The sequence below is a fragment of the Temnothorax nylanderi genome, unplaced genomic scaffold (genome assembly GCF_030848795.1).
Source record: "Temnothorax nylanderi isolate EJ_2023f unplaced genomic scaffold, tnyl_v1.0 TNYL_tig0360_pilon, whole genome shotgun sequence".
NCBI classification, from domain to species: Eukaryota; Metazoa; Arthropoda; class Insecta; order Hymenoptera; family Formicidae; genus Temnothorax; species Temnothorax nylanderi.
The window spans coordinates 60,270-69,972 of record NW_027249422.1 but is presented as its reverse complement, the minus strand read 5'-3'; the positions used below and the strand labels follow the sequence as shown (position 1 = coordinate 69,972).

General features: G+C 38.7%; 2 protein-coding genes across 5 annotated transcripts; one reads left to right on the top strand and one right to left on the bottom strand.

Moving 5' to 3' along the window:
- Positions 1-364: 364 nt before the first annotated feature.
- Positions 365-6,142, bottom strand: LOC139781753 (rho guanine nucleotide exchange factor 38). Its single transcript, XM_071720629.1, has 9 exons — positions 6,002-6,142; positions 5,730-5,907; positions 5,469-5,587; positions 3,921-5,387; positions 3,662-3,811; positions 2,787-3,407; positions 2,525-2,707; positions 1,837-2,442; positions 365-1,771 (listed from the first exon to the last, which is right to left on the bottom strand). Exons 1-9 carry the CDS (start codon positions 6,089-6,091, stop codon positions 1,577-1,579), a joined length of 3,609 nt encoding a protein of 1,202 aa, XP_071576730.1. The 5' UTR covers positions 6,092-6,142; the 3' UTR covers positions 365-1,576.
- A 178-nt stretch (positions 6,143-6,320) lies between these two features.
- Positions 6,321-8,935, top strand: LOC139781754 (putative GTP-binding protein 6). Of its 4 annotated transcripts, XM_071720630.1 has the most exons (5): positions 6,321-6,450; positions 6,721-6,821; positions 7,366-8,312; positions 8,410-8,596; positions 8,684-8,935. In XM_071720630.1, the coding sequence occupies exons 1-5, from the start codon at positions 6,338-6,340 to the stop codon at positions 8,908-8,910; spliced, it is 1,575 nt and encodes a 524-aa protein (XP_071576731.1). In that variant the 5' UTR covers positions 6,321-6,337; the 3' UTR covers positions 8,911-8,935. The 4 variants fall into 4 exon arrangements, with proteins under 4 accessions (XP_071576731.1, XP_071576733.1, XP_071576732.1 ...); XM_071720632.1 differs by lacking the exon at positions 6,321-6,450 and having other exon boundaries at positions 6,724-7,082; positions 7,249-8,312; XM_071720633.1 differs by lacking the exon at positions 6,321-6,450 and having other exon boundaries at positions 6,730-7,082.
- The last annotated feature ends 768 nt before the right edge of the window (positions 8,936-9,703 follow it).

Here is a 9,703-nt window from a genome sequence, read left to right as displayed (position 1 = left end):
TAATTTATAATATATCAAATATTTCAAATTTCTGGTATTTGTTTAAACTATCAAATTTTATAAATATATGTATAATAAAAATGATTATTAGGAAGAGAAATCAACTGGCATCCGGCGCACTGTTTTGTATCAATAAACGAGATTCATTATAATGCTGGGCCATGTAATCAGATACTAGTCTTAAACTAGCTTGCTAAATTTATTCTAGAACAATAATGAAATGGCATGACAATTATACATTATTTTTTGAGTAATAAGTATTATTTACTTCAAATAAATTATTATTATAAATTATTAAAGCAATTTAATAAATTTCTAACCGGAATTAAAATAACGGTCGGTCATAATTAAGACTTGATCAGTGTTCTTTTCGTAATATTTTTATTAATATCTTTACCGTAAGTATTCATATTTGAAATAATATACAATTTTCGAAAAATTTAACACTATATACAAATATACATTAAAAATTGCACGTTAAAAGTTGATTGTAGTCAAAATATGATTAATGTATACAAATAAAAAAATTATCACAAATATATGTATACCTATTTGATAGGCTTGTGGCATGTATTGCTTCCTATAAAAATGATTTATTGGAACACAATTTTGTTAGGCAAGAAGCACACGTGCAATTTTTTATACTACAATATCAATAATTAATATCAATTTTTAATCCTGTACTATTAATGACGATCCAACCGTCACAGAAAAAAATAAGTTGCTTCTGATAAAGCGCTACATTTATACATGCATATATTACATTTAATACATTTTATACATGCATATAATAATGCAACGATGATTCAGTATATATGTAAAAATCTTAAAGAGTGCACAACAAGTAATGTATAAACCTAAGTACTAACGAGGAATTTAAAAAGTTAAAAAGTTATTTTCGAGTATTGGCGTGATATCTAATAATATTTTGATTGATCACCTCCTTTAGATCTTTAGGTTTAATCAGATCAGATAAAAAAATTCTACAGTATCCGGTAATTATTGACACAGCCGAAGTGTGAAGGTAAGGCATTGGATCAAACAGCGTGATTGGATCAACAAGCATCAGCCAGCGTGCGTCCACGTGATTCAGCGAAAAGAGACAGCCTAGCGTTTACCGTCGCTAGGTGCGTGAAGATTCAGCGTCACGCGTCATTTGTGCATAGCCATTGTTGTTTACAGAACACTCCTAATACCTCGTCGCGCGCCAAGCAACGGTAAACGCTGAACTGTCTCTTCTCGCCGAATCATGCGGACACACGCTAATTCGCGGATCATTATTAATCTCATTATTTATTGCAAAAATTGCAAAACTCTAAAGGGTCTTTTCTTTTCAATTTAACCCAATCCACCTTCGCACTCGGCTGTGTCAATTACCGAACACCCTGTACAAAAAGCTTCTTCATTAACATAAAATATCAATAATATACATGTAAATGAGATAATTCAAATACTGACAAATCGCTACTAATCGATAGTTTCTACCAATGATTAATAATCTTGCAGTCAAGTTAATTATCACGATCTTAGCATAAAACTGTAATGTAAAACTTGTGCTTAGTTTTAAGTTTTATCGTTATGGCTTTGGTTTAATAGGCGAGCTTAAATAATCCCGTGGAACGTAGCCTTGTTTACCGTCGCGATTCTCTACGAGCCACCATTCATCGTTTCCTTTCTCGTCATGAGGTCTGAGAAGTCGCAGGGCTTGGCCGTTAGTAATGGGCAACGTACCCTGCATGTTTCCAGCAAAATCGTACATCGCGTAGTAAAACTAAAAATTAAATCACATTAATAAAAAGATATTGGAGCGCAATATCGAAATATTAGGATACTAACTTCGCTGTGTACATTCTGATACACTCGAACTCTCGGCGTTTCGGGAACGTTGCCATAATTGTGATTTACCTTCGTTTCTTGATTTAATGAGAGCAAATCCTGCAAATGCGACAAAGACACCTGCTTGATCTCTTTCTCTGGTGAATCCAACGACATCAAATTTGGAGGGCTGGAACTCTTTCTCCCGGCAGCAGCGATATCCGACACAGTTGAATCGTTATTCATGATCTGAGCTTGCCGCTGAACCGGTCTCAGTTTTTGAGAAGGCAAAAACCCTTGAGTGACTCCAGTGTCGACATACCATCTCGCCGTGTCTCCCATTGGGTCTTGTTTTTTTATGACTCCAATCAACGTACCTCTCGCAGCATCCACATCCAGTGTAGATGTACTGACAACATCCTCAACCACTACATACAACTTTACCGCAGTGTATTTCTCTCTGAGTGAGGATCTCTGCTCTTCAGTTTGCTTACACAATTGCGATTGGCCCTCGTCTATTCGAGTATTCGCACCAGCAAACGCGAAACAAGATATTTGATTCCATATTAAATTATGATTCACGTGAAATGATTCCAGCACATCTTGCGACGATATATGCGGTGATGTCTGGAAAAAAAATTATGTTTCGTACATTCACTCTTGAATTACATCAGACTGAAAGTTTTCTATTAAAATGTTATCCAAATACTTCGCAAAGGGTCAGGTATTGCTTGGTAATTCTTCCGTTTAATAATTTTCGTGCGCCAGCAAAAGCATTTATGCAATTAACTAAAATGTTCGCTGCTGCGTCCAGCAATATAGGCAATTCCTCCAGTAATTGTTGATTCAGAGCTTCGTAATTACTTTTAGCAGTGAATAATTCTTCTTGTACCTAAGACAACGTAAAATAAATCAAGAAAAATCATGAAAGGAACAATATCCTTACAACAAAAAAGTAACGTAACAATTACAATTTTTGATTCTTTATATTTCTCACTCTTTGAAATAGCGGCGTCGTAATCCAGCAACTTATCGTGTCTCTTCGCTACCAACACCGCCGGTCCTTCTAGCAGCGTCGCCAGAAAATTTAATGGTGCGCTGACTGTCTTTTCGATGTACGACTTAAAATCAAATATGTATTGTGACCAAATTACAGATCTTATATCCTGCAGCTTTTTCACCTCGGCAGTCGGATTTCCCTGATAATAATGAACCAGCAAATCGGCTATCGCTTCACCGGACATAGCTTCATCACTCAGATATGTCATACATTGTTCAATATCTTTCACTAATTGCCATGTACATTTCTCTATAGATCGAAATTGCTTCTCGAATTCCTCGAACTCGGTATCGCTCGCGACATTCGTCAATCCCAGACTCGCCGACAATCTCGTGCTTAATCTTGTTGACATTTTCGCCACAGAGTGCATACTTAATTTTGACATTTTACTAAATAAGGTATTATCATTATCTAAATACTTTGATACGATATCTTTCCTCCGTTTGTACTCGTTGATGTAACTGGCCACATTTGTCATAGCCTCCCACGCCTCCATTATGGCTGCTTTATCTGGATGATTGTCTTCTGTACACTAAAAATTATTTTCCATGTAGGAAAATATTACAATGCGAATTGTAAGAACTTTGAATACACACATGCGTATAAATATTTATCTGAAAAGTAATCTAAATTCAATTTCGCAAATGTTGCTAAAGTTGATATATATATAAATTTATATATTGGCACCTCATTAAAATATATATTTCAAAATTAGACTTCTATTGCCTTCGAAATAAATTAGTCGTACAATTCTTTACATTTTATGTAATTAATGCGGTTGCTTACCTTTGTTAATTCATATAATATTAGTGGATACTTTAAAATTCTTTGCACCGGCTTGATCAGAATAGAGCTCATGTCAAAACAAGCAACCTGACGACGTAATGTCTCAATACCCTTATTAAATACTTTCATGATCTCTTCATTATTTTCATACTAAAATACAAACAGATAAGATTCGATTACATAACTTGAAATAATCATGAACTTGTTACATCGCGATAAGTTTTGTCAATTAAAAAATTCGGTTACATTATATACATACCTTTTTTAACAAAGCTAATGCAGCTTCGTGATTTCCGCAATATTTAACATAAACATTTTTCAATTTTTCGGCCATTTTCACGAAACAAGGCCCAATTGTTTGCAAACTTTCATCGCAACCTTTCATAGCTCTCAAAATCATATCCAATAACTCCTCAGCAACGTGAATAACTTCCAAAATATTGCCAAATAACGTAGCGACATCAATCCCCTTCGATTCGAGGAAATTCGGATTGTGCAAATTAAATGTTTCGTATGTTAACTTCAGATCGCGAACATATTCTTTTTCCGTTATAACTAATTCCGATATTACATTTTGCCGTTGATCCGCATGCTTCTGCTTCATATCTACAGTATTATTGATTGCACATTCGTTTTCGCACGTTCCTTTCGTGTGAGCAGATACTTCGCCGTTCGCAACAGTTTCCTTCTGTAATGGCACTCTGCCTGGAGCAGGAGCTGGTGGTGCTGGCCTGTGCGGTTGCGACATTCTCTTCGGATTTTGTTCCTCGCTTGCAACCGCGTTCGCTTCCTTATGCCTAATCATCACAAAATCTTCAAAGTCTTCTAAATTCGATTCCTGCAGACTGTCCAACGAATGTTCGGACACCGAGCTCAAGTATTCCCGTGGACACAAACCAACTAGGCCACTCTTATTTTTCACTTTCACCCAATCTTCATTAGCCATTTCTAGCACGGTGACACTCTCGCCCTCGTGGACGTTTAAATCACCATCCATCTGTGCGTCAAAGGTATACAGCACTTTTACAGTAACACCCGGTTCCAGAGCATCTTTTTTCGCAGAAATTACTTCAGATTGGACTTGCTGTTGCTTTGCTTCCGCACAATCGACTATGATATTGACGTAAGATGATGGAAAAATACCTTTAGTGGCATCGATCATACCCTCTATCCACTCAGAATCGATGTGTCTGGCGAGATGCACCACTTCGCCCGCTCCGAAGCTCAATTCGTTTGGAAACTGTGCATTAAATGGATATAACGTTATAGCATATGGTTTAATATCGACGGAATTCGCATGACTATTGTACTGTGTGTCTTCTGTATTATTGGTTACTGGCAACGTGTCTGGGAACAAGTCAAAGTAGTTTGGAGCAGGTCCGTCGGACAAGTTTGCATAAGAATTTATAGAAGTTTCATCAAAATCTTTGTAAGTTGTGCCATTGTGAACTGTCGAGAAAGACGCAAAATTGCTCTCGGTTGTACATTCGGTTGTCATTTCTCTTTGATCAACTTGATCTTGATCTTCATCTACGTAAGATATAAATCCTTCGGGAAATATGCCTTCTCTACCATCTTCCGCAACACCACGACACCAGCCGTCATCTAAAATTTCCGTGACAACGACTGTCTCTCCTGCAGTTAGGTCCAATTCTTCGTCAAGTTGTGCCTTTAGTGTCGTTTTTACTTTGGCTCTTTTTCTTATTGATTTATTTCTTATTGTTTTCTGTAAGAAGCATTTCCGTTAGCAATTTTATTCACAGCTGATACGTAAACAAGATATAAACTTCTTCTAATAATGTTCTACTTTTATCAATGTTGCGTCCAGTTCCCACGTATGTGTCATTGGAAAAATTCCATTTCTGGAGCTTATTTTGCCCACGCACCATCCCGAACCTATGTCCCTCGTTCCAATTATGAGTTCTCCTAACAGCGAGAAAATTTATGCTTCAATTATTATTTATTTCTGTGACATTAAAACTTAAAAATCATTGTTACATCTACGATTTCATGTTCTTCAAAAAAAGTTTGTGGCACGACGGCATGTATCAGCTAGCAATAATCTTACCTTCTGCAAAAGACAGATCTCCACTTTCTTGTCCAGGGAAGCTAGCTGTAGAAACGAACAGTCTTTCCGTATCACTAAAATGAGGTATTTCCACTTTATGCAGGTGACTTAAGGGAAACTTGCCGACTCTGTCTCGAGACTGGCCGTAGCACCAGTGTTTGTCTACGATCTCGTGTATCTGAAACAAGGAGTAACAGGCCAGTCTGTTATATTTTCAGCTGTTTACACTTGACTGCTCGTTATTAGGTTAGGCGTCGAGCGTCGGCGAGTACCAGGAAATAATGTCCCTTGGGAAGGCTCAGCTCTCCGTCGACGGTGGTGAGGAAGTCGTGCAGCACCCTCGCCAGCGTTCCCGGCTCCATTTCCGCTGCGACGCACTCGCATCCGTTGAACTCGCGATACTACGACCAGTGTGGACTGTCTGTGACTCGCGGAGCGGAGGCGAGGGCCGGAGGCCGGAGGCGCCTGACAGCCGATACTGCTCGCTCCGATAAGTGGCTGTCACGTGGCACACGTTCCTGCGTGCGTGCTGTGCGTGGATCGAATTATATGTCGTGATCAAATTATTGCGGCATTGCCGAGAGAAAAACTGTCCGCGTGTCGAATAAATGAATGAAGTATCAATATTTTTCGCGATAAAAATACATTTTCTGCGACAACTGACGTATAATAACGATCGACACCAATATCGAACGGGAAAGTTTCTGCCAGCGCTAAAGCAGTAAAGATTTTAATCATTCCCGTGGAATTTTTTAGCATTTAAAAATTTAAAACTATCTATAAATAGAATGGACGTAAAGTGTTTAGCGCTCATATTTATATAAAATTTAATATTTTACATATACAAATTGATTGGAATTAATTTTGCGAAAGATTTTAGATAAATTTATATTTAATAATACAGTTTAAGATAATCGTATAATTTCTCAGAAGCATATCGTATAAGTTTACACATTTATTTTCTGAACAATTTATTTTGTATGTGTTGCAGGTCGCGCGTACCGAGTGTATACGTGTTGATATACACGCATTACACGCGTATATTCGTGGAATCAGCTGATCGGAGAGTGCTGTTCGCGCTAAGCGTTTTCTGTAATCATTTCGCACAATTGAAACGACGTATATTTAGTGTGCACGTGTGTTAGCGTTATACACAACGAATAGGTCTTACGAGCAAGATTGCATAATGCGAAAAAGTCGTACCGGGCACTGATCGACGTACTTTCGCCAGTGACGAGGTTAGAACGGCCAACATAACCTCGCACAAGTGGAGCAACTTCTACGGAGAATAATAAAGAATAATAAAATAATGAGCGGCTGGGGGGGTGATTTCCAATTATTTATAATCTAAACGTATGTTAATTGTTAATTGTTTCTCTTATAATTATTATGTTTTCGTGCGGACAAAAATTAAGAGAAACATCAAAGCATGTCAAGAAGATTAAATAATCTTACATAATAAAACTATAATGCTAGGATGTTTAATAGCGCTATTAAATACTTTGTACAATTTATATAGATAGCGATCGTTACATTAAGTGTCGAGACTGACGATATTTTTGCAAAATGCATTGCGTACGTAGGATCCTAAATACCGCCCAGCGAAATCTGCGAGTGTGTAACAATGCCGATACAGTCTACAGGAGCTCGGGAATACAAAATGTTGTTCGTCGCTCGAATCACGATTCCGAGGAGTACGTATCCGCGGAGGATGAGAAGGAGCAGCAGACGTATGTCCAGATCGCCAATCGTTACTTAGGCGTTGCACTCGACGGACACAGGACATTTGTTTTGCAGCCGTATATAAAATGGGGCAGGGACAAGAAGAGGAACACCTCGCCAGAACTGCAAATGGCCGAGGCTGTGGCGCTGATAAGGACTTTACCCAACTGGTGCGTGGTCGGGACGAAGTACGCCCCGTTACTCACGTTACAGAGGAAGCAGTTGCTGGGTAGCGGCTCGCTGAACAATCTGAAGAACGAGTTAAGCAAATGCCACCCCACCGCCGTGTTTGTCAGCACCAATCTGCTGAAATTCGTCCAAATCACCGAGCTGGAGAAGATCTTCGGCATACCGGTGTACGACCGTTACTCCATAGTCATCCACATATTCCGCGCGCACGCGAAGACCGCCGAGGCAAAATTGCAGGTAGCCCTAGCGGAGTTACCGTACATCCGAAAGAAGATATTCGAAACGTGCGTTACTCATAGCGGCGCGATAAACGTGACGGACGACACCAAACTGTTGCTCGACAGCAAAGAGAAGAGACTGAAGAACGAACTGAAGAAGCTGCAGCAGCATCGACGAATTATCAGGAGCCAGCGTAAGAAGCATGGCTTTCCCACGGTCGCTGTGGTCGGTTACACGAACGCAGGGAAAACCTGCTTGATAAAAGCGCTCACGGACGACAGTTCTTTACAACCTAGGGATGAATTATTCGCAACCCTTGATACGACCACGCATCAAGGCATTTTGCCCAACAGATTAAAAATCTTGTACATAGATACTATTGGATTCATTCAAGACGTGCCGGAAACTCTGATTGAACCGTTTGTTGTGACTCTAGAAGATGCCATAATCGCCGTACGTTGACCTCGTACTGTCCCCCCTCCTTTCTCTCTCGCTGTTATTTTTTTTTATGAAGAAATTTCTCTATTTAAGAATTCTCTTTTTCCTACAGGATGTTGTAGTTCATATATATGATGTCAGTCATCCTGATTTGAAGGCGCAATATCAGCACATCCAGAAAACGATAAAACCAATGTTGGACGATCGTCCAATAATTGACGTGGCCAATAAATGCGATCTTGTTAAAAGCGACTGCATACCCAAGGATGTGATTGCCGTCTCCGCTAAGACTCTGACTGGTGCGATCAGAATTCATTGTTACCATTAATAAATCGAATGAATGCAATATGAGCGTGACAATTTTAAAACGGTTTAAACATTTACAGGAATCGATTTGTTGCGCTTGAAGATACAGGAGGTCCTTTTAGCCACCACTGGACTGTTGAGCATACGCGCGAGGGTAAAATCGGGCAGTGCTGCGGCCGCCTGGTTGTACAAGATGACGACAGTGACAAACGCTCAAGCAGATCCGGACGATGCTCAGTATTTAATTCTGGAAGTCCTTACTACTTCGGTTGAGATTCAAAAGTTCAAAAATTTTTTAAAACAATAAAAAGTTTATTGAAAGTTTATACAAAGTTTATACAAACCTTTACTTTTTTGCAATACTCCCTTCTTTTTATGTAATAGAAAGAGTTCAGGGTACTTTCTCCGTGGGGATCTAAAATAATTTGGCACATTGAGGTATTCTTTTTTTTTCAATTAGTCTTATCTACTTTATGATTAAAAAAGATTATTTATCGCCGTCACTACATATTTAAGTAGCATTTAATAACAATTTTATACGTAGAAATAAATCTCCGAAAAAGATACTTGAAATTTATTGTGCCAGATATGTATATCAAAGATCTTTAATGCTAAATTGCATGATTCATGAGCTGACTTGCAGTTACGTGTGTGGCAGAAAGATATAACAAACACATATGTCGTCATTGTTATCTAGATCCTGCGTATCAATTTAAATATAAATATCTGAATCACTAAGAATGTTTTTTTATTCAAATGAATCACGCGCGCGCATACATAGAGAAACGCACTTGAAAATCTTTAGGAATATCCTTGGGGGCGCGGCATACCTACTGCCAAGAAGTCATTTCTTTTTACAGCCCGGCGTGTACACGTGCTCAGCACGTGTCCCTCCGCAATCGGCAGATGACACGACTTAAAACTTCAACCAAGACATACTCGTTAGGGCTATTAACGAGATTAAAAACTTTATTACGGCGCTTAGGCACAGGCGAAGCGAGTATACAATTTGTAAAGTTTACTCTGTAAATAGAATTTCGTACTTAAAACGAAGCTTATCGTTTGCGCTTTGAACTCTGTAATGTCCCTAGCTATTGATA